Below are 25,301 nucleotides of genomic sequence, written 5' to 3'. Positions count from 1 at the left end.
GGGTGTTTTCAAGTGCACTCTGTAGTACTCATTTGCCTCTCCTCTCACTAACATCACCATCAAATTCCCTGGGGCCCAGTGGGAGCTCAGGTAAGTCACAGCGGACATTTTCTGAAAAAATGACTTACACATACAACATTGTTTGAAAATAGAAGCTTTCATTTTTTTAACGCCACCATCCTCACCTTTCCTCTGTGTTTTTTTCTTTCTTCAGATGTATTGGCCAACTGCCTAAACCACTGTTTTCCCATCTGGTCCAATACAATTATTTGTAGACAGCGATCTTTAAAATGAAATAGAATTTTCGTATTGTAATATCAACATTACACACACAGGATATTTACATAAAGGCACAATACGCTATCCTGCCTGTAAAATTTCTCCCCCATCCATTTCTACCCCAGACTCAAGCTGATCAAAATTCCTTTAAGAGTTTCTTTGTATTTTTTAGAAACAAAGAAAGTGTCACACTCAGACTGTTCATTTACTAGAGGCAGGCGCCATATGTATAAAGCATCCCAAACTCTTAAGCACTGCTGTCAAATCCTTTCTGGGCATATAATTTATACACAAGCACATAGAGCGTAGACTTTCCACACCTTTATTCTCTCTTTTCTGCCTTCATTTCTTCTTCTTTTTCTCCTTCTTCTCCTTTTAATCTGCTCACTCCGTATTTGTCACCTACATCAAGCAGAATGTTCTGAGAGAAGCATAAGTTGAACCATGTTTGAATGTAGCTGTTCATACTTCAGTAAGCATATGGATTCAAGCCTACACAAAGTCCTCTAGTTCATAAATAAAAGAACAGAAGGGAGGACCTTGAACTAAGCTTCCAATCTGACATCCCAGAACTTGGAGGAAGTTCAGATCTAACTTGACCTTTTCTAATCAGGAGTATCTATATGTACAAGGAAAGCCCATCGCATTTTAGACAAGACTTACATAAGAAAGGTATAAAATTCTGAAAAATATATCAAGAATGAAGAAAAACAAGAAGTGCGTGTTGTCGACAAACACATAAGTGACTTGAAAACTGTAGGTTTATTTCTGGAGTACTCAAACAGACTGCTAGTAATGCCAGTAAGACTTGCTAAGCTAAGGCACATCAAGGCAACGTTTCTCAGCTTGGCATAACATTTTGACAAGTCTTTTAAAGCCTTAAACTTTAATGAATGTGGAAGCAATAATAAGAATGCATGACATATCCAGTGTGTGTTTGCTGCCTAATAGGGTATTTTTCTACCAGGATGTGTTCTGCCTGTAACCTCCCAAAAAATGGCTGGGTAATCTAATGAAATCATAAATGTTCTTAAACTCAGTTCTTTATTATAAAAGTCCTTCTGGTTTTATTACCTGCCTACACAAATACACCTTTTTTTCCTATCCGCCATAAATATCAATCAGGAGAGAAATAAGGAGTCAAACCTCATCACCATCCACTTTCAAAAACTGTAGTAACCTCATTTTCACCATTCAATACTCACACATACAGAAATGCAGGTGCTTATTTCTAGCATTTCTCATATAGTAAATTAAACCAAAGAGGGGTCAGGAACCATGTTTGATTGGGGGGCTCACATAGCCTTTATAAAAATTAACTCCTGCAAACAAGGTCTTGTCCCCCTGCAGAGTACTGCATTCTTCTGGGCAGCACAATTACACAAGTGTCTTAGAGAAGCATAGGATTTCTCATCTACATGGACTCAAAAGTCTGGATAGTGCTAAATATTCTCCTTCGTCTTTCCAATTAGCTTTCTCATAAACACATGCACTTTCCTGCTGATGCATAAAACATGTCTGTTAGTCCGAGCGATGCCTTAGATCCAAAAAGTGTTAATACGCTTCACAACTAAATCTTTTTAGAATTCTACTGAAGTAAATGGCAGCACACACAATCCTGAAGTTGTACCTGTATTTCTAGCACAGCAAATGCTACATTCATTTTTCCTTTTAAAAAAAAGATGTACAGGTAGACATTTGAAGAAGACTGAGAGTGTTTTAGCTGTGTTACCTTACAGTTTACAAGAACAGACCTGTCTTTGTACTTCTGTCTAGATGAGAGCTGTATTTTAAAATACTTTTTCAGTTTTTATCTTATTTGTCTTAATATCATAAAATGGAAACACCCTTTTTAACCAGCAGAAACATCAGTACATTCAAATGGAGTCATCTTCAAGTAATTTCCAACAGATATCATTACATCGCCTTTTCCTCCCCCATAACAATAAAAAAGTGACACAAAACACTGTTCTCAAATGACTTATAAGCATATTCCTTCCTTCCATCCATCATATTCCTGGGAATATAACAGTTATAACACCGTGGTTAATAACTTCCTCTTCAAAAATCATGTTTCATTCTCAAGAACACATAATGGCTCTATAATGAAACTCAGCAAAATGTTCTTTATTGGATAACACTCAATTTCCAGAACTATGTAATTTTTCTCCAGGTACGTAAGAACATAGCAGAAAAAAAATCTGAGGATTTTTGAAAAGGGAAAGGCCTTACAGTCACAGAATCTGACTTCTTCATGCATGACTAATTTTATCATTGTGATATATTTATAGTCAAACACACAGACCTACAATCTCTAAAACAAACTATTGTCACTATGCATTATATATCATGTTTAAATGAGACTTCTTCACAGAAATCATGTCAGCTACTCTGAGGTGAATTTACTTACAAGAAGCTGTATCATTTACTCTGGCTTTGTCTGGTCCTCAATTTTTTTGACCAGTTCAATTGTGAGGAACAGACTGGAAGCAATTCTGTTTATTCCCTTTGAATATTTCTTAGGATGGAAAACAGAAGTCAGACTCTTTGAGCGTCACTCGATTGCAGGTAATGAATATTAAAGCTCTGGAGAGCACCAATTAGAGCCCGTTTTGAAAAGACTGGTTTGACTTGCATGATCTCCTCTGTCCTTGGAAATGGAAGAGTTTGTGTTTGATTTGGGAAACTCATTGCTTTGAGATGCAGAAATAGGGGTCAGGTAGGAGAAATGCTCACCCTAGCAGCGTACCTCCCTGTTTGTCTGGGTCCCTTCCACATCTTTTTGTGGCAGTCTCCTCAGCTGCCTTTGCCTCCACCTACCACACCAGCCCCGTAACTTGCCGCAGGGCCCGGTCTCCAGAGAGGCCTTTGTGGCAACCCATGTATGAAGGCCTAATGAAAAAGTCCTGCTCCTTAAACGCACAGTTTGCAATGAGAGGCCTGGATTATTCTGTATGACTCAAATAAGTATTTCCACGAATCTGACTGGGACTAGGGAGGTGAACAGAGATAAGCACCTATAAAAAGGGTTCACTCGGTGAAAGCCTACAAAATCAACGACAAAAGGAGGCACGAATATAACAAGAAGTACCTTCCTCTGAACAGAGGTTACCCATGTAACCCATACTAGGTGCTAAAGAAGAATTTACTACACATACGCATACATTACCCATGATTGTTCAAATACTGGATTAGAAATAGTCGTTGACAGTACAGTTTTTTTTACAGGGTGGTGCATGATCCGTGCACTGAGATCTTGCCAGAATGCAGTGCATTTTAAATGTACTGGTGAATATTTGCATTGGTTTAGCATAAAATCAAAACCAAACAACAAAGCAACACATCTCCAAGAATCACTCCTTCTTCCCCAATAAATGAAACAGAGAAGAACGCTCCCCTGTAATTTTGTCCCCTACACGAATAAACACTGTCTGGGATAGCAGTCAACATGACAAGCAGAGTGAATTGTGTGTGTGTGTGTGTATGTATAGGGAGGAACAATTGTGGTAACACCATGTAAAGTGCACTCAACCTGCATGTACAACAGCTAGAGACTGTCACAGACATCCCCACGAAACCACTGCATTCAGACACTGATCGGGCAGTATTTCTCTGAAGTTCACAACTGGGATGGCTGAGATGCCAGTGGTCACCTCAGGAGCTACTGCAGCTTCTGCTGAAGTCCACAACTGTACAGTGCAAGGAACTACTTGGATCCTCTAAAGATCAGGCACAGATTAGACTTGGAACAGACACTTCTGCCATGACCTTAGAGTTCGCTTCAATTTCCTTTTCAATCTTCCTAATCAATGCAATAGGACAACTAAGCTTTCACATTTTTATCCTAGTAGATAATTATCATATCCATACTCTTATCAGTTCTTCTTGTCATTTATTGCATCCTCTCCTTCTCTAGCCTGTCTGAAGTCCATAACACTCTCCTTTCTAGTCCATACACAATCTGCAAGATCTGCATTGCCTCTTTTCTCTTTGTATCTTGTCACCAATTTCACTCTTGCAGAGCATTAAATGCAAATGTTTTCCCTCCACTTGCAAAGTTATTGCGTAACTTGGCCTAGATTACAGACCTAACCCAACACTTTAAAACCTCCCCTGCTTTCCCTCTATAAAAGGACAGACATTACTCTGATTTTCTCACAGTGTATTCAGTCTCTTACTCTGTGCTGAACACTATACTTCAAATACATTATTTGACACATCTTTGTGAAGTATCTTAATTTCATAAAAAAGGGGGGGGGGGGGGCAGGAGGAGAAATAAATGTATGCTGGTGCTATACAGCAATGGTGAATGAGCATTCAAATTCTGGAGTTTCAAACTAATTTCAAGAAATGTGGCCTCTCAAAAAATATAGGTCAGCTGCTCTTCTGAGAAAGGAAAGAATCAATCACTTGCATGGGATTTATACAACATCTACAGTTAGAGATGAGCTCAGATAAGAAAGGGGGAAAATGTGCCTGTCCATCCAACCACAAAAGTTTATCTGACTACACACAAAAGGAGCAGCAACATAATGCTATGCTTGAGTAGGCTGTGTTCATGACAGCTCATTGGACTGCGACATGATATATGAATTTCCTAGAAACCTCACAGAATGTGAAGGAATCTTGCTGTAAGCTCTGTTATGTGATACCCTAGGATTTTCTTTTGCTCAGTCACCTATGAAAGACTGTGATAGCTACAGTCATTCTCCCTTCTGTATTTCTAACCTACACATCTCTACTGCCTCAAAAAAAGGCAGGAGGGAATAAACATCCATCCTCTAATGCCTCCTGTGGATTACTTTTTGTTATGACAATCAAAACAGAACTTAAAATATTCTGATGAGATGAAAGATGTTTTATTGGATGCCACAATGCTCACTGCTCATGCACAGGGGCAGAAAGATGTAGATTTCTAATAATGGTGTGTCACACCCTGACGAGCTCTTATTTTCTTTTTTTTTTCCTGGACATATTCTTCATTAGAAACAATCACCCGCTGTTATAACTGGCATGCATATATATATATATATATATATATATATATATATATTTGGCCAAGTTAAGCCATGACATTCTCAGATTCAGACATGGCATATTTTTCTCATGCTTCTTAAGAACTGAGATTAATTAATTTATACATATCCACGTTTTTTCACAATTTCATCCTAAGGAAGTATAGGATGAATTTTTCACTACTGTAGAAAAGTGAGCTTTCGTGATTTTTCTGAAATAATTAAGCGCTTTCAGTAAAACCCTTCATAATCTCTAAAGGTCACTCCTAATCAAGTCATAAGCATCAGGAAGTGGGACAAAAGGTCCCAGTTTACAGGTCACTGCAGACAGAAACCTGAAAAACTGGATTCAATTTTCAATATGGTATTGACTCCCTGGATACCTGGGCAAATAATTTCACTTCGTCATGCCTTTGTGTGTCTCTCTCTCTGTAATATAAGAGTAATATACCTTGAGATCTAGCTAAACAGCGTGACAGGAGATGCAGTCAGAGATTCGCTAATGGAGGATCAGAGTCTATATGAAAACTGAGGTACATTATTATTCCTCGTCGTATGTATTATTCTAAAAATAACTGTTTTAACCTAACTCTTTGTATGTCAGCTGTCCCTCATGATAAAAAATTTTGAGAATACATAGCTCTAATAATCTGATTTAAGGTATGTAATCTGAAATAAAGAAATCATGCTACTTCAGTATCACACTCTAATGTAAGAATGTGCAGACCAGTATCAAGCATGTTTAAATACTAAGCTTATTTTCAGATTTACTTCACCACCATTTCACCTTCTCCAAGATGACTATAAAGGAGGGGTTATCAAAACAATCAGACAAGAGAAAGCATCTTCAGGTAAGCTCTAGCTCACTCACCATTGGATTTTTTTCCCACAGATGGGAAAATATGCCCAATTATAAAACAGTTGCCTTAAAATCACCCTGCATTTCCAGAGTGCCGTGGAGAAACACTGCCAGACTTCAAGGAGAGAAGATCGTGTACTCACTCCTTCAGCTGAAAGTGAAGTTTGCTTGGGAGCAACCAGATGCAGGCTCTTGGCAGGAGACGCCTCTGGGCTTCCAGCAGGAGACACCAGCAGGGTGTCACTTTCACTAAACTGCAGGGGTTGTCTCAGCCTGTCTCAGAAACATGAGCTCCTACCAGCTTGCAAGATAAGAGATTTGAACATCATTATGCATTGGTTCCCAAGTGCTACAGAAATGAGCAATTATATTCGCTTCATTATCTGAAGACCGTGGCTTGGGCTGACGCTTGTGAACGTTGCTGTCTTCACCACAGAAGAGCATAAATTAATAGGAGGAACATCTCTGCTGCACATTTGAATTGTATTAACAATATCAGTCAGCTCACCATGGTGCTGACAGTTATTTCTGACCATTTAGTGCCTTTTAACAGATTACACTAAATAGATAAAACTGATTCACATTCCCAGGTGACTTGGAATTAAAAAAAAAAAAAAAGAATGCTTAAGTATTTTATCTTCTTAGAGTTTTTTAGGGATATGTTTGACTGTTCAATGTGCTTCCACACTGGAAGCACTTAAAAACTTCCTAGACTATTGTTGGAAACCTGTTTTCTAAATCAACAGCTTCATAAAAACTCCCCAAGGGGACACAGAACACATTTAGTACAGTAATCTGGAACTAGGTTAAAGTATAGATGAGAGAGAAAAAAAGAGACTTTCATGAAGGGCATTACTATTAATAAATTATAACAGAGATTCAGTGTTGCCCTGATACTTCTACAGTATCACTGATCGCTTGTGAACAGTTAAGAAAGGAGATCCACAAGTTAAGACACATGAAAGACCAAGAAGAGGCACAGACTGAATAGCATTATTAATTCAGTTGGTATCATTGAGCTTACAGAAAATTGCTACAATATGTGCAGAAGAGATGGTGACAGAATTTCTTTAACTGCACAGGACCTGAAGTGCATTTTCATTTGTGACATACATCATCTGCCACAACAGAGCAGCTGAATTTGTTTCCAATAACTCAGGCTGCTGCTCAATAGCCCTGCCTGTGGCCACTCATGTCACACAACCAGACTACAGCAGACTCTCCACACTCCCCATGGGATTTCCAGAACCAGGAAACATGGAAGGGCTAAGGCTGCATGCAGCAGCTTGCACACCTACAACACACAGAAATAACTCCCACACAATCCTGAATGGACAGGAGGGTCTGGGACTTCAGGCAGAGATATACTGGCCCCTCAGAGACCTCCCTTGGTGCTCCTTTAATTGCTCTAAAGTTTCAGCTGATACCCTGGATACAGTGAATATTTTATCAATTTTACTCCCATTTCCCAGGTTTCTCTAAAGTAAAGGAGACATGCAGCTCCTCCCTAAAGAAGTTCACTAAGCTAATGAAACTGTCTGTGGCATCATTGCCACAGAAGACTAATTCCAGATCTTCAACTGCACTCACTTCACTCTGAAATGCCTCCCCCACTTGAGGAAAAACTGTCGGTGGTTACAAAGAAGAGAAATATGAAACTTTTTTTCACCTGTGAGGCTTCCTCTTTTCCCTGCCCCAAAAGGAACATGATAGCTGAGGAAAGAATGAAGAAGGTGACCTCATTATTAAGAGCCTAAGGAGAGACACCTGCTGCAGTGCAGCTTTTAGATGCATATATCTAAAAATCTTTATGTTGCTGTGAGGTAGGAAGACCTCAGACTCATAATGCAAGGGCACATTTCATTGTCAATGCTGTGGTTACTAGCAGAGAATCCTGCAAGCTAATTATTCAGTCTGATAATTTATTCTTTGATCAGAATAAAAGGATTCCCCCCCAGGTATAGCTCCTTCTTCTCCCTCAGGTACATGACATTGCTGAAATTGAAGGCCGTAATTCAATTAACAATGGATGGGAACTTTTAATGAAAATTAACCATTCAGAAACAGATGTTGATGCCACAGAAATGCAGATACTCCCTATGAAGCATCGCTGGCTGTCATGTGGATGGGAAAATGCAAAGACATCTTAACTTGGAATTACATACCAGATGAGATACTATACTTACATCTGCAGACCACAATTCAACAAAGTGCTTAAGCACATGCTTAGATTTCATTAATCTGCTTTGCCATATGCTTAAATTTATTCTGTACTTGTAACACTACTAGCCAAAAGGTATACATTTTCACACTAGTATAACTTCCCTGATTGCTAAACTACCTTCAGATATCTGTGGCTTCTTACGGCATACACAAAACTAATGCCTGGATTTCACGATATAGTAAATAAAAAGCAAAAAGGAACTACAATTGTGAAACAAGATTCCATGGCTGGGGCTGGAACAGAGACAGCAATCATTTCTCCTTTCTGAGAAGTTACGGAAGAAACTAAAACAAATTTTTCCTTGTAAGGCAAGAGAAACAGGAGCAGAGATCTGAGCGGACAGAACTATTTCTGAATATGGTCACACAGTCTTCTGTATCAGGAGATTCCAGATTCTTCTCAACTGACTTGTACAATGGGTCTAATACCTCTGTTCAACCTACCTGCATCTCCACAACTGTTCCAGAATCACTTAGGTGGGAAGGGCTGTTGGGAAGTCATTGAGTGCAGTCTTCCAATTGGGTTTTGAACACCTCCAGAGCCAGCAACATACTCCTGTAGGTAATTATCTTCAAATCAGAAATTCTTCCTTATTGCTACCCAGAATCTCCTCTGTTTCACTGTCTTTCATTCTTCTGCTGTACATATCAGGAAGAAGCCTGGCTTTGTCTTCTTGATAACCTCCTCATAGATTCTGGAAGATTGCTATTAGGACTCCCCAAAGCCTTCTCCTATCCAGGCTGAAGCCCAGTATCCTCAGCCCCTTCTCACAGGGCACATGCTCCAGCCAGCCCCCCGCAACCATCTTGGTGACCCTCCACTGAACTTGCTGCTTTGACATTCAGAGCTGCCTCCTACAGGATCCCTTCTAGTGTGAACTGCTCATTCCCATAAAGGGCCACCACTCTTCTCTTCTTCCTTGACTGTGTTTCCCAAAGAACTGTCATCTCCCTATCAGCTCTCCAGCCACATGAGCTACCCCACCACTTCTCAGCTATTCCAATGATTTCACAGTCCTGTATCCATATATGGGGCTGTAGCTCCTTCTGTTTGTTTCCTGGGCTGCATATATTTGTGTATAGGCACTTGAGATGGGTTCCCTTATTGACTTATCTTTCCTGAGGGCTCTCTCACTCTATTCCTCTGTTCCTGGAATTTATCACCCCTAACCACTACTCCCTTACTCAGCTATAAGTTTTTATCACCATCCTTTGATATAACCCAGGTTAAAACACTTCTTCCCAGGTTGGCCAGACTGTTGGCAAAGAGGTTCTTTCCTTGCTTTGTCAAATGGATCCTGTCTCTCGCGAGTGGCTCTCATTCCTCACGACCATAAAAGCCAAAGCACTTCTCGTGACACCAGCCAGCTGCTAACTCACAGGTTGTGTCTGCACCTACCTAAGCATCTCACGCTCATCCACAGGACTGAGTAAAACACTACCTGGGACTGCATGTAGAGTTGCCTTTGCCTAAAGAGCTCTGCAGTCTATCTTGATTTACTTCATATTTCTGCTGGCAGTGTCGCTGGTGTCCACATAGATGAGCAGCAAGAGGTAACAGTTCAAGGGTCAGATGAGCCACCGTAACATTCTGGATCCAGGCCCTTGCCAAGCAACACAGCTCCTGTGAAAGCTTGTCTGGTCAGCAGATGGGTGCCTTTGTCTTCTGCAGAAGGGTATCTCCAGCCACTGTTACCTGCTGCTTCCACCTGCTTATGCTCAGATGGTTCTCCCAGAAGGATCTTGTTCCCTTTTGTTGGCTATAAGGGCACTGTATCACTTCTGTAAATTTAGAGAATGGAGCAGGAGCCTTTCTTGTGCTGCCAGAAGTCACAAGCTTCCAGACTCTATTTCTGCTTTTAACAGGAACACAGTAACTCCAAATATCTTGATTTTAGGATTAGGAGTAGGAAGCCCATGCTCTCATAAAGGTCACTGGGCCCAACTGCTGTGTTGGCAAGTATTCCTGATTGCAGCTGATGTGAGAGTGACAGACACATTACAGTCTTAAAAGACATCAAAGAACTCGATCCCTGATTACCATCTCCTCTTGGGATGTTCTGTTACAGCAGAGAGAGAATGCTGAATTAAAGTAATCACTTGTTACCAACAGGAAGAAAACTCAGATTGCAAAGTAAATCACTTCCCATGGCAAAGCTGAATAGTTCTCGCTAAATCTTGTTTATCAGGGTAGTACAGCACTTTCCCTAGGACCTCAGATACTAGTAAATATCATTCTTCTGCACTGATCCTTTTTTAACAGTAAGTGCAAACATAGGAAATCCATGTAGTTGACACCACTGCCCTGGCAGATACAGAATTAACAGCGATACTGTAAGGGATTGGAAAAGCCTAAGCAATTTCATAATGTGACTGAATGTAAGAGATAACATATTTTCAAATATAACTGAGGCCAGAATATGGATGTTCATCTTCTGCAACTTGAACTAATGCCACTACCCAGATGTGAGCAGAAAGGACCATTTTAAAGTTTTCCTCTAAAGGCACAAATCAACCCTTCAGGCTTGATCAGCCATTAAGTATACAGCATTCTGATTTTGTTTGTTTGTTTTTGAAGTAGATAATAATTTATTACTGTATTTTTACTGTAATTTACATTCAGTCTAGGAATAGTAATATTGACTTTTCCTGCTATATTTTTAATTGTATGCAATAAAATATTTTCCAGACATTCTTTTTCTTTCCAGAGGAGGCTCTGTCACAGATTACAGACCTCTGATACCTGCTAGTTTCCTTACAGACCTTTCTGTAATGGCAGGGACAGAATGAAAAAAACCCATATCCCCAGACTATCACTGAAATTCATTTAATACTCAAAGATGAAAGCTCTTACTACAAAACTGCGGTGAAGTTCACCTCAAGCAAGGCAGTAAGATGCTTGAGAGACAGTGTCGCTTAGTGAAAACTTCAAAATGTATTACTCCCTTTAGGTGTCTGGTAGTAGACAAATATTTTTAACCACAGCAATAATAATAAAAATACTGCAATATCAATCTGTGAAATACCAGTCTATGAGACCTTCACACAGACCAGTATTGGGATTATTTTTTCTTTTTTTAAAGTACAAAAATATGGCACCTTGTAGAAACCTTGTTAAATTATATACAAAGTATTTAGTTCTGTTGATAAAACTTGGAATTGATATTAGCAGTCTTTTTAGAAGCTTTTTTTTGGGGGGGGTGGGTGAGTGGGGTGGTCAAAAATCTGTTCACAAAAAGCTTGGAATTCTTTAGCTTGCTACAAAATCCCCATGTAGGATTGAAGTCCTACCTGGTAAAAAAACCCACAAAACTAGAATGAATGCACACATGCACACACACTCCAGCTTAGTCCTGTTTAGTTACAGAAGAAAGATTAAATGAACACACAGCAAGTGAAAATACTGCTGTGGTCTTCCTCAGCTCACCACTATCAATGGAACAGGAGAAAGTTTTACCAGGTTTCTGCTGATCAGTTTAAACATCAGCTCCTACCGATAAGCAAATGTCAGAGACAAATGTTATATGTTCTGCTGCTGATCATTTAACACGAAGCAGGCAACTTGTACAGCAGAAAAATTGTTTTATGGTACAGAAAATTATTAATACTTCATTGTACACACACACAAAATGTTCTAAGAAAATTAGGTATGTAACAGAAGTCTTCCCTTAGTTTCCATACAGCAGCAAAATAGATATTATCATATTAATAAGATTGTATTACAACAGCTAGGGGCAACAACAGAGAACAGGAACCTCATTGGAAGAGCTTTATTTAGGGTCAAGGTTCTCCTAGATGTTTATCCATCAGCTGTTGTAGTAACTAATTTAAAATTTGGACAAAGACTGAAAAATTTTGAGAGCAGGGACACTGAAAGTTACCAACATCAGTTATTGATTCAAAACCAAGCTGGATTACTCTGGAATTTAGAAATACATAAGTAATCCAACTAGACTCTTTACATCATCTCTCTTGCAGCCAGCCATTAAGATGTGAATTTAAAAACAGCTGTGTGATTAACATATCCTGCTATAGAGTATTGCTGGTTTTTAAGAATTATGAGCAGATGAAAATCTCATTTAGTAAAGACTATTCTTTTTTGCTTGGCAATGACGGTTTGGTATTTTCCTTTCCTCTCTGAAAGACAACTATTTTTTTAACTGGTTACCTGTAAGCTAACAAATCGATTAATGAATCTGTTGTAATCTGTTTCTCTAAGCAAAGGCTGTAGGATGAGACTAATAAATAGTATATTTTGCATATGTCTTCATTATACAGAAGTAATCCATACGTATTAGATGTCATCCTCTGTTAAAAAGTCCATGAAAAAACCCATATAATTCCAGATATTTCATAAAGTTGATGCAGATTGCATGTTTAACTGATAGTAAATAAACTGCTTGAAAGGATATATGAGTTTTTCAAAAGCTAATTATTATTTCTAAGATAGTATATAAGCTTTATATATTTCATACTACACATTTGCTGATGTTGGAATAGAACTAAGTTATAAAGAATTTAGCTGTTAAGAGAAAATCCCACTAAAATTTTCCTTTTGTAATAGTGAGAAGCAAGATAGCAAGTAAATCTTCCCCAGCTCAAACTGTTATTGACAAAAATGAACTAAATTTGCATCACTGATATGCAGTAAAACACAGAAACCGTGCGGTAAACATGAGGCAACATGACTTCATAGCCATAAATTACCATGGAATAGAGCTGAGTTTCCAGGACCTAGAGCCTTTTGAAGGTCCCATCTACACAGGCCCTACAAAGACACATGATAAGAATGACGGAACGATGGTTATCCCAGCTGGATTTTCCCAGGCAAGAAGAAAAACACGGGTTCAGAAGTTGAGCTGTAACCAAATACTCAAAGTTTCTTACCAAAGAAGGAAACAAAGGCAGTTAAACTACCAACATAGCAACTTATTTTCTGAGAAGCCATTTAAATGCGCTACTGAAGCTCTGGAAGCATAAACCCCCTTTTTGCAAGGGTTTCTGTGAAGGAGTCAGGCTCCCAGAGTAGGGCTTGAGTAACACTTTTCCACTGCTAATATTTTTTACATGGCGATGTTTCTGTGCAGTTGAATGGCTGGCTTTCTTATAGAAAAAGTCACAAAAGATGTATTTATCAAAGAACAAGAAGCTGCATATTTGCGAATTCTATAGATGCTCATTCAAGCGACCTACAAGGACCTTGAGACACAAAGACTCACTGCTTTGTCATCCAGATTAAGTTTCAACAGTGCTCTTTGACAGCAGATACCAAACAGGAAAGACAACCTTTCAGGACAATAAATACTTTAAGTATTAACTATATGTTTAAATATTTTGTCTAAATATTAAATACATGTTTAAATTCCTTCCTTGGCAACTAGGACCATTTTGCAACTGAATCTACTCGCAGAATGAACAAGAAGACATGGAAGGCCATACCCAAATTTCCAAATTCCAAAGTTACTTCCCAGAAGACGGACACACATAAAGGATTTTCTCCACTGAGTGCCAGTACAAGCCAGATCTGCTTCTTACACATATGAGGTGGTACAGAACTGATCTCATAATTCATTCTTGAAGTTTCAGCAAAACTCAAGGAACTGCCTGCCAGAAGAAAACTCAGAAGTTGAAGCTATATAACTTGAACTTCCCATTAAACTTTACAGGCATGAACACAAAGCAAACCAAATAACATTGTCCTAGGGAACTGCAGCAACAACCTCCAGTAAAGTTTCCAGTCTTGTACTTTCCCTCACTTGTATCTGTTGCAGTGTCCCCATCTAGGAGCAGATCTCCACACCTAGTCACTCTCTCTGCATCTGTTAAATAGTCCAGGTAATACCTTCTGGACCTCAAGTCAATGGGCACAGCATTGCTCCTACACCCACACTGTTCTCTCCTGTCCCCAAGACAAGGCAGTACCCTCCAAACGCTTAGTTAGCAGCTACCGGCCCATGATAACACCAAACTGTACCCAGGCACTGTCTGCAGGAATGATGCTGCCTCACTAAGACTGTGCTTAGGACCACATTAATTAATCAGTGACACAGCCCACTGTTGCAATATATATGTTAATTAAGGGCCTTATTAATACCGTTGTTACTATTACCATAATACTATGTTCCACCTTGGTGCAGAGCCGAGGATGTAACGGTGTTTTGTAAAAACCTTAAATGAGCCCCACAGCACCCATTTGGAGAAGAGCGTGGGTTTTATCCAGTTTACAAACTAGGACACTGTGAGATCAAAACCCTGTGCAATTTACTTCTCTTCAACAAAATGGTAGTACAGAGCCCAGAATAAGGAACGGGACTCCTGATTCAGATTGCTCATATTTAGCTGCTGGACTACTATCTATGATGTTAAATTATTCATCATTTCTCACAGGGAAGGCAGGCACTCAGAAGAAAAGCTGTGTGCAAGAAAAAGGGTTATCAAAGTATTCACACAGTCTTTCAAAAGAGTCAGCTAAGTGACAAAAATACGCTGCTGTAATACATTTTCACGTGCAGGTAGCAATTCTTTCCCTCTACATCCCAGGGCTGGAATCCTACATGGGGAAAACCGAACTGCTCAGTATAATGTAAAAGACAGGCCTCATTAACTCTTGGACATCTTCTCATTTCTTGGTCATAAATCCTATTACCTTGTATTACAAACTGCCATAAAATTCACAGATAAAAGATAATTTATGCTCAGTGTACAGAAGCTAATGTTTCTGTACTCCCAAGAAGCACACCACCAGAAAATGAGAAAGTATGTATGTGAAACCTTAAGCCATTCATATTGAGCATGGCTAGAATGATAAACATGCCTCTAAGGGTCTAATGCTCTTCAGCCAGGGTATATTTTAATGGTAATTGATATTACCAAAATTTCAAGCATAAAATGTATGGACTGTTGCATAAAATATCCTGCTTATAAAGAATGATTACTCCTTATTAAGAATTCAGGCTTTCCTCCCTCCTGCCAGGACAGAAAGAAATATGACAGCTATTCAGTACAGAGATACCTTTTTACTTTTTCTTTCTTTTTTTTTTTTTTTTTTTTAATTCCAGTCATCACATCAGAAAATGCTTCAGAGCAAGCATAACATCCTGGAATTCTTACACAGTCCCCCTATTTCTGACTCCCAACCTAATTAGTGTTGCATGGCACAGAAATCTAACAGCCCTTGGAGTTGGCAAAATCAAAAGCAGCTCAATATTTTATTTGCTTTTTCTCTGAAGCAATTTAAAGTCTTTGGACTTTGAGACTGATTTTTACTATATTGGTTATCTGCTCAAAGGAATATTTTGCTTTAGTGAAGACTGAGCAAAAGATGCATTAAATTTAGGCTGTTTGTCATTAGTTTTCCTTTCCCATTCAGATGAGAGAAAAATTTTCACTGTCAGCTTACAGCTTCTGTAGTTACAGACTACATTCACATTACTTGGGCCCTTCCATAGGTGCAGTGCCTTTCATGGCTTTCTTTTCTTATTGTGTTTATTAATTTCGCCTATATTGGAATTCATTTATTTAAATTTAGATGCCTACAGTGTATACCTAGATCTCAGCCTATCCTCTAATTTCTCCATAGCGTCAATGGAGACTGACATTTATGGGGTGTAAGTCTTCCCAACTTTTTCCTTTTGTCCACCTCCAGCATTGTTTACCCTACAGGTCAGAAACGAATATAAAATAGTTTGCCTCTTGTAGTTTTCTTCAGTTTCCATGCCCAAACATTTTTCCCAATATATTTCAAAAACACACTGTCTACCCATCTACTTCCCAAGAAATGGCCTCAGTACTCAAAATTCCAATTACTCTTACATTCAGTACTTAGCTAATTTTATTGGCTGATGAAGAAAGGCTTTGTTTTCCCGATCCTCCTCGTTGGGTCGTCTGCAGTGAATTCCAAATCGGGCATTGTCCTCACTATCTTCCTCTATCATCCTGAAGTTTTTGCTAAGTCTATTAGCCTGTTTCAGATAACACTGTGGACCGTTATGAGTGTGTTAAATATTGACATATTTCTTCTGCTATGCCCCTCTATATCAACATTATAATAATGTGAAATAACTCTCTTCCAAAGCAACTACTTAATAGATTTTATGGTGTACTTAGATATCCACTCACATGATCCTCCTCTTAGTTTCTGCATTAGTAACTAAAAATTCAGCAGCTTGACTTGTTATTCGCCTTTGTATCCTGCCTAGAGCTGTTTATGGGATTACCAGTTTCTCTGCTCTGTCCAAATATTTCAGCCTCTGCCTAGGTACACATGACTGAGAACCAATACTAGTCTCCCACTACAGTAAGCAGAGGGCTAATATTATTTGAAGCAAAAACTTGGTTATACTTTTCTCATATATTTCATCCAAAGATCAGATTCTCTTTCCCCAAGAGAGAAAGGTTTCACATCCAAATTTTATAGGGAAAGTATAACGCTCTTAACTTCATCATTTGCATTAGCATTTGAATCTCAAAACCTTGCTTCATTTGTTGCACAGTTTCCAGCACTGCATTCTAAAAAGTCAGTGGGTGTCCCACTGTGTTCAACTCCCTCCTACCTTGATTTTAAATTACAAAGGAGAGAGGGGGAAAAAAGAGAAAATGCCATGACTTTGGTGTTTACAAGAGAAAAATACCATGCTGAATTCTCTACAATAAAAGAGTACTCCCAGGTTTAGGATCCTCATTTCTTTCTGTGTATAAACTACTCACTTGATTTTTTTCTAAATTATGCGGGATTAATGTTATTAGCTGGACATACCATGACAATTAACTGAAGATACTGACACTGACAAGTTTAAACCAACAATGAAAAACAATTCAGTGTCAAAGTCAGCATTAAGATTGTTTAAATGGCCTGCCCCCTATATCCACCCTTTTTCTCAAGGCTAGAAACAGCCTGAAGTTACACAAGTCAGCTACTGGCAATGAAGCTGCAATGCAGCCAGAATGGCAGAAAAAAATAATATCCTGTGGAACTTGCCCCCCCAAGAAAAAAGTATTGAATGCTTCTCATATGGCACTATTACAAACAAAATATAAAGAAGTTTCCAGCAAGTCCAAACAATTAATAGACTGCCGTTTAAATGCACAAATCACATTCTTTTTCAAGTTGGAAAGGGTTTAATTATTCATTGAAGACTCTTTTGAAAGCAACCTTAGGCATGGCACTTTAAAGCAAATTATAGAAAAGATGAATGAAAAGAATGAAAAGTCTTTCCAGTCCAAGTAAGAGTTTTGTAAGCTAAATTGGGAATTCTCCATCTTACTTCAGCTCTTCAGTATGTTCTTAAAATATCCTAAAATTAATTTGCAGTGGTCAGTGAAGTACTGCACCCCCAGGTCAATCACAAGTGAGCTACTCCTCACTTTCAGATTTTAACCACAGTTATACTTTAGCCCTCTCTCTCCCTCACTCTTCTGCTTCTATTCATTTAGCTGTGCAACTAATGATCAGTATTCCTCGTCATATTGGCAAATGAACTCCTGTACCTACTATCTTTCCTGCAGACACAATGCTTCAAAGTTGTTAATACAGCATCTGCCCCTGTGGATTTAAATCCATAATCTCATAGAACCTTATTAATGCTTTTCTCAAATTACAATGAAGCATGTGTGGTGCAGGGTTTTGTCAAATCTATCTGTGAATGTTATTTATTTTCATGAAATAAGCTTTGCAACATAAAATGGGAAAGTTAGTTAAGCTTCTAGAAACCCTGACATGAAGAAAAGAGATTTCCAAACAAATAAATGAATCACTGTTACAGAAGACTCTTTGATGCTTACATTTACCATTAATTTAATTTAGAAGCAGAAGCTCAGCAAGATCTTTTGTGTGAGTTGTTTTATGAATCAATAAATGGAATAACAGACCTGAAAAACCACAAAAATAATACATCTTAAATAAATTCCCTCGTTGATCCTAGCTAGATTCCCATCATAATGAACTGCACCATCCAGACCACATAGGAGCTCTGTCTGACATGTTTGTCAGGAACTCCAATGTATCTTCCTCTTGCATCTTTCTTTTGTTTCTCTTACTGCAGACATCCTTATTTCTACTCAACATGCAAAAGGGCTGTGTGCTAAATCTAAAATGAGTGGAATCTAACTAAAAAGTTTTAAAACCTTTTTTTTTTTTTTTTTTTTTTTTGGTGTCCATTTATAATGAAAACCTATATTTACCCAAATTCAGTTTTCATAGCTTCTGGATTTCTATATTTCCCCACTTTTAAATAAATATATCCTGAACAAACTAAACACAATCTTTTCCAAGGCAAGAATGCAGAGACCATTGTTTGCTGTCCACGCGCCTGCAATATATTTTATATTTAGGCTCTGAGCCTATAGAATACAATTAAGAAAATGAGCATTATATGGTGCAAGACCTACCGAGTCAGGGTGGGTGGAAGGTCAGATTTATTATGAAGTAACTTTTCACAACACTTACAGGTTGAAGCAGGTAAACCAGTGAGCACTCCTGGATAAGTATCACTGGAACAGGAGTGATATTTGTTGCATGAAAAAGCGTTTCCACTGATGCCATTGTTTGATCAAAGCGTCCTCCAAGTCCGCCCAAAGTCACAATCATGTCGATCTAAAAGATAAAACAACAACAGTCACTAAGAAGACTCTCAGGCTTGATCTCTAGACCCTGAAAATAAACAATAAAATCACTTTGGGAAAAAAAAAAAGAAAAAAAGAAAAAATAACTACTGACTATATAAAAGCAAATGTCAAATACAGTTATTTACTGCCATTACCGATAAATACCATTATGTGATTTTTGAGGTTGACTATTAAAGCTCAGTAAATTCATGGCCAACATGTGGTACTTCAAAAAAAGACATAACTGTTCTCTCTAAAATACAGGCCAGTCTTTGCAGGTACTTATCTGTCTGCCCTGAATATATAGAGCTTAAAATCTATCACTCCACATCTAAGCTTCTCAGCTAAGTGTGGCGTATCTGAGCTGTAGTATCTTTCATCTCCAGATGTTAACAACATTTCAGTATTATCCTCACGTTTCACAGAGCAAATAAAGGAAATTTCAGGTTAGAGCCACTGTATGTCATTCCTGCCACACAGCATTTTAATGTACAATCAATCCCGCTCACAGGCTGCCTCTACCCAAGATTAAAAGTACTATACAAGTAGGAGGTTCCACCTCAAGCAACTGGCACATCATCCTCCAGCTGTCAGGGACAGGGACAGGGACAGAAGGGCTCTTCTGTCCCAGTCCCGCACAGAGCATGGCATGACTGCTTTGAAGAGGCCATGGAATCTAACTGCTGCTGCTCAACACTCTCACACTCCATCAAACCTCTAAACACTTTATTTCCTATAATCAGAAAGGGAGGATTTAGAAGCCTTGGTTAAGAGCTTTTGGGTCCTCAGACAAAAGGTCACTGAGTGCCAAGTATTATTATTATTACTTCCATCATGTGGATCAGTTATGTTCAGTAATTGTATTTTAAAAAGCTACCACTAAGTCATATCTAGAGCCCTAACACATTGCAGCTCTAAAGTCTTTAGAAGCTGCCTTGACAATGGCCATCTGGTGAAGTTTCCAACTTTATAGGGCTTAAGTCTACGGCTACTGTGATTACATGAAATTTTACTCAACCCAGGAGCCACATAATGGTGCTCTGTGTATCTGGAATGATGTATTAATAGCATCAGCTTCTATTTTTATTACCAGGGCTAGGGCTTTATGATTCTGCAGAATATTGGTTTGCATGAAAATTAAGTTCTTTTCCTTTTGGTGAAGAATTACACCACCTTTCTCATCACCACCAGAAAAATACTTGAGAAGCCAGAATGGATCAATAAAACACATTATATTAGCAGCAAACACTGAAACAAAAAAAATCCTCTTGTACTGCAGACAGCATGTATGTTCAGTGCAGATTAGAGATCACACATACCTAACGTACAGCCAGTAGAATATGAATGGTAGGAAAACTTAAACAGGAAACAAAACAGCAAAAGCTAAAAAGCATGTGTTCCCAGCTAAGCCATAATACATTTTTCCATTTTGCTGATCCCCGTGTAGAAACAAACTGCTCATTTGATTGGTGATGGCTGTGATTTAAAAGGGTAGATCAATTCCCTGAAAATAAGACTACTAAAATGACTCACCACCTGCAGTTCCCTACCAGACAACTAAGAGTAAAAATGCCCCCCCGCCCTTACAGAGGCCACGGGGAAAATCTGCTGCATTAACCTGGAACCACAGTGCAGTTAAGGTGGCTTTGAAAAGGATCAGGATCCACATGAATGTTGTTTTTCATGTGAGTAATGGGACTGAAGCTTAAATATTAGCCTAGCCCAGGCTTCAAAAACTACTACTGTATAGTTTCTTGGTATAAAGTCTCACCATAGATGAACTGGTTTGTTTTGGGTTTGATGTTATCATCTACAGCTTAAAAGGTAAGAATGAAGGAAATGCAGAATTCCCTCTGATTCTTAATTAAAATGATACAATAACATTCTCAATGTGTCTTCTTCCCCTTGTAAAACTCTCACTATGTCAGAAAAATCCTACTCTGTTATTCACACACATGTACTTACTGCAAAGTACAAGACCTATCTGAAACAATGAAGTGCTTGCTGACTGCATCTTTTTGTGATAGAGTTTGCCAGAGCACTGTAAGTTGAAGAAAATTGTAACAATTTCTGTATTTTAAAGTACAACAGAAGTGATCCAGTAGTCCTACTCCTTATTCAATAGCAACAATACAGTGATCTTGTGCATTGGTGCTCAAAAAGTAAGACAATAAAATCATTTTAGCATGGAGTAGATTTGTTGAAAAGGCATTCATAAAGCAGAGGTTTGGGGTTGTGGCTTGTTGGGAGAAGGCTAATAAGGATATATTAAAAGGGCACATGGCTACTATTTTGGGTTTGTGTGAATTGTGAAAATGAAAAATACAAGTATGCGACAGGTATGCAAACAAACCCAGCTGGAGTATGAGGAGCAGGCAGATAAAAAAGCTAAAAATCTGCACTTCTGTGGTCGCTGACAGTCCTGCCTTTCACTGAATAGTCTTGGCAGCAGTGACAGACATCCAGACATTGTGAGACTTTTAAAGCCTTGATTTGAAGGTTTGTTTATTTAACAGAAACACAGAGAGGCCAAGTCCAACAAAACCTCAAGTGCCTTTTCATCCTAAAGCTATCATCTCTGTTAAAAACAAAAGAAAACAAAACCAAAAACAACGAAAACACAACATAAAAATCACAAACAAACTAATCAGTTCCTTCCAGCAATCCCTGCTCCTCTTACTCTGCCAAGCCCTTAAGAAAATGGATGTGCTATGAAAGCACATACAAGACTCTTGGTCATTCCAGAACCTAAGACAAAGTGAACATCAAAGCACAAGACATTTATATATTCCCACACTACAGACAGGAAAGGCCATTCATTTTCTGCTGTGATTTCCTGTACAACACAGGCTACAGAATTATACTGTTACTGCTAATCAGCCCAGCAGGTAGCATTTGACTAACACACTGTACTTCAATGGAAATGTCCATGCTTCACTTAAATGTCCTGTCACCAGCCCCCTTACACAATTTGTTTTCACACAGTGCAACTCATTTCCTGAAAAAGAAAAAGGACAAAAAGTCCTAAATAACTACAAAGAAAAGCTTAGACCATTGCAGGCACAATGGAGAAAGCACCATATTCTCTCAGACTATCTATAATCTGACCTAAACATACTGCACAGTATCTTTAAAGGTAAGCAAGCTTTAAATGAGAGAGTTGAACATCTATGGGTGGGATTCAGTCATCTTTAAATGATACAATTCTGCATTAGCATCTCTTGAAAGAGATTTAGGAGTCACTACTGAACAGTTAAAAGAAGGGAAGCATAAAGAAAGACTGAGCTGGCAATTCAGGCATGTTCTTCTTCCTTCTCCTCTAAGCTGTAATTAGAGGGTGCAGTAAGGGGGGCTGAAGCTGCCACCACATCAGAATGAAGCTCCTCAGGTTCCTGCTTCCACTCTCACAGAAACCACTGAAATGGACAACTTGCTGTAAACTGTTCACAGGCTTGCTAAATACGATCTTTCTGTGAAAACCCGTCCAGCTGACATTCCTCTTGCTGGCACGGATGGGTTAAATACAAAGATGATTTTCACTGTATGATTGAGGAACATCTATTTGAGGAGATGGGTGAAAGGACACAGGAAGCTGGGAACTGCCTGGGGTGGGTGAAAAGCGTGCAATATCTAGCTTTGTAATGTCAGCATCGCCATGACATCCAAGAGCGAAGTCCAAGGCTCAAGCTGACAGCAAAGGACTCTGCTCATTATCTCTGATAAGAAATCCTCTCCCTGGTGTATGGGTAGGGCTCTGGACAGACAATTCAGGACTTTCTTCCACATGATCTCAGTTTCAGGCAGACAACTTGCAAACAAACATGCCCAAGTCTCAGAGAGGTGGGCAGGCGAAAGGGAACATTTGCTGGCAACAACCAGTAGCACTGAACAAACCGTGAAAAAGACCTCCCCTGAAGGAAAAAGGGAAGGTAACAGTAATCAAGATGCCATAAAAGCCCCGGGGCCATGAATAATTCTCCCTCCCTCTGAGACCATGGAGATCATCTACTGCTAATATCTAAGACATTTCTAAGCCAATTACAGGTCAGATATTGCATCTGATTTGAACATAGCTTCCTTTTATCACCTTCTCACTTCACTGATATCTTTTCACCTCTCACCGCCTTTCTTAATTTCCTGCCATTCAAAAGCCTATTCCTTTGATCTAAAATTCTGGAGGGATATAGAGAATAAGATTCTTGTAGTAACACATATAGTATGTTTAACTACATTATATGCTGATACACATATATATTGAAGTATATGCTGAAAAGCAAACAAGTGCAGTGTGAATGCTACATTTATTATTGCTTTATCGCTTTGACACTTTATTAATATTGACCAGTTTACATAAATCCTTTCTGGTCTCTGCATCAGCTTCAGCACTGAATACTTTAAAACACAGCAATCGCTTTCCCTGATAACAAATGAGCCAGAGTAGATTTCAGCTCATTCTCACAACAACTGTATTAGAGCTCTTGTGCTGGCCAGATCACAGTAATTTTTTTTTTTTTATATCATCCACAAAACTGCTATGTAAATTTAATAAACTATTGAAATCTCCAACCCAATGCTGAACATGTAGCAAGATATTGTCCATTTTAGTCGATGATACTGGCTCTCTAGCTCAGTGTTTTACATAGAAGACATGGCTTTCATCTCCTACAGGACTGATATCCTCAGCCACACAACTGCATCTGAACTTTGCTCAGGTAGAATCCTCTTTAGCCAGAATTTTTCTCATTGCTTGAGCCATTTGACTCTTCATGGGAACAAGAGCTTTCAGCCAAAGGCTGCCATCCTGTCTGTATACCTGAGATGATAACCTCCAGTCAGCTTCATCGTCACCACACTGATTCCACTAATCTTTATGTTCTATTTTCAGCTCCTTCATAAAGCATTTCTTACTTGTGTTCATTTTCTGACAATTTTACCCAACTGCTTTCTCTTTTTGTAGCTCTTTTTATTTCAAATAAGAGGTTAAGTCTTTCTGCTAATGTCAATAAGCATGCAAACAGATTGCATTTGTCTGCTTAAACCATGTAACATGTATGATGGTAAGATGGAAAAGGGAAAGATAATCTCAAAATCCAGTCACAGGTTTGAGTAGCTGGAAACATTTTACCCTTGGTTCTCACTGTTGATTTGTGTTTATATCTCTGGTCAAATGCCTTGATTTCATTTCAGTGCTTTGGCTTTGCTCTCTCCTGCAGGCAAATGGAACGTTTGAGGGCGTATATAACATCATCTGGCATAAATTTTGTGTAACATGAACTTCATAACCATTGACTTTATTCTTACTTACAGAAACCTAATCTGCAAAATCCAGGTGAACTGCTGGAGCCCAAGCAATCTGAATTTGACTGCTTGCTCTTGTGCTGAATATTCCTGTATGACCTTGATCAAACAGTACTCCCTGTGCCCCAGGTAGAGTAGGGACAGCAATAACTCCCGCTCTGCTACTGCTGGTCAACTGGAGCACAGCTCTAGAGCTTGTGCTGCGTGTGAGATCACGGTCATTGGAACCCCTTATTGCCTTGAATTTTCTGGGTGAAGGGCTTGTCTCTACTCCAGACTGTTACGATGTTGTTGTGAGTAGGAAAAAGTGCACTAAAACTCTTAGAGCGATCTGCTCACTGAGGCTTTGGAGGAAAATGTGTGCTGGTTTTGACCCTGACACATTAATTCTGTGCATGAACAAGGATTCCAGGACTATCAAACATGTCTTCTGAAACACCATAAAATCTTTTTGTTTTTTAAAACAGTGTGAAAAGACATTCACAAGCATGAGGCTAACCTGTCCTCACAGTGCGTACTGAGGTAACGTACAGGCTAACCTGTAACCCACAGTGCGTACTGAGGTATCACCCCCACAGAAATGTAAAACCAATCACTGTAAACTACCATATCCCTAAGAAAGCAAGACCTGGATTTGTGTCAGCAGCAATCCAAGAGGCCCTCAAAAGATTATGCTAAAATGGTCTAGAAAAATCTCTTCAACAATCTCATATCCACTCTCATCTAGTGCCGAAAGCTGTGTTTGGCACACGCTGTGTTTTTAATCTCTTCACATAGTGCCTCCAGGAGTGAAAACAAAAAAAAAAAAAAAAAAAAGACTAAAAACTGACTAAAAACTCCCATCTATGAACAACTCAAGGGAGGAAAAAAAAAGTTATCCCATCTTCTTCAAGAGAATCTGTTCATTGTGAGCTTTATATTTCACATTTCACTCAACTCTGGCTGTCAGTCTTGAAGCAGCCTTCCTTCCCCTCCCTCCAACATGTTTCCATGTTGTCACAAGATCAGCAGGACAACACGGCTAC

At 38.9% G+C, this 25,301-nt stretch overlaps 1 protein-coding gene across 3 annotated transcripts in view; it reads right to left on the bottom strand.

Moving 5' to 3' along the window:
- The window catches only part of TPK1 (thiamin pyrophosphokinase 1), a 306,701-nt gene that overhangs the window by 84,374 nt on the left and 197,026 nt on the right, over nucleotides 1–25,301 (bottom strand). For all 3 annotated transcript variants that reach the window (XM_082046404.1, XM_082046405.1, XM_082046403.1), the window contains one exon: nucleotides 18,821–18,967. In XM_082046404.1, the coding sequence (XP_081902530.1) occupies nucleotides 18,821–18,967 (147 nt within the window). The remainder of the gene's footprint in view (nucleotides 1–18,820; nucleotides 18,968–25,301) is intronic.

The sequence above is a fragment of the Streptopelia decaocto genome, assembly GCF_964273445.1.
Source record: "Streptopelia decaocto genome assembly, chromosome: 2".
NCBI lineage: Eukaryota > Metazoa > Chordata > Aves > Columbiformes > Columbidae > Streptopelia > Streptopelia decaocto.
The sequence above is the reverse complement of the archived record's forward strand: the minus strand, read 5'-3'. Positions and strand labels throughout refer to the sequence as shown.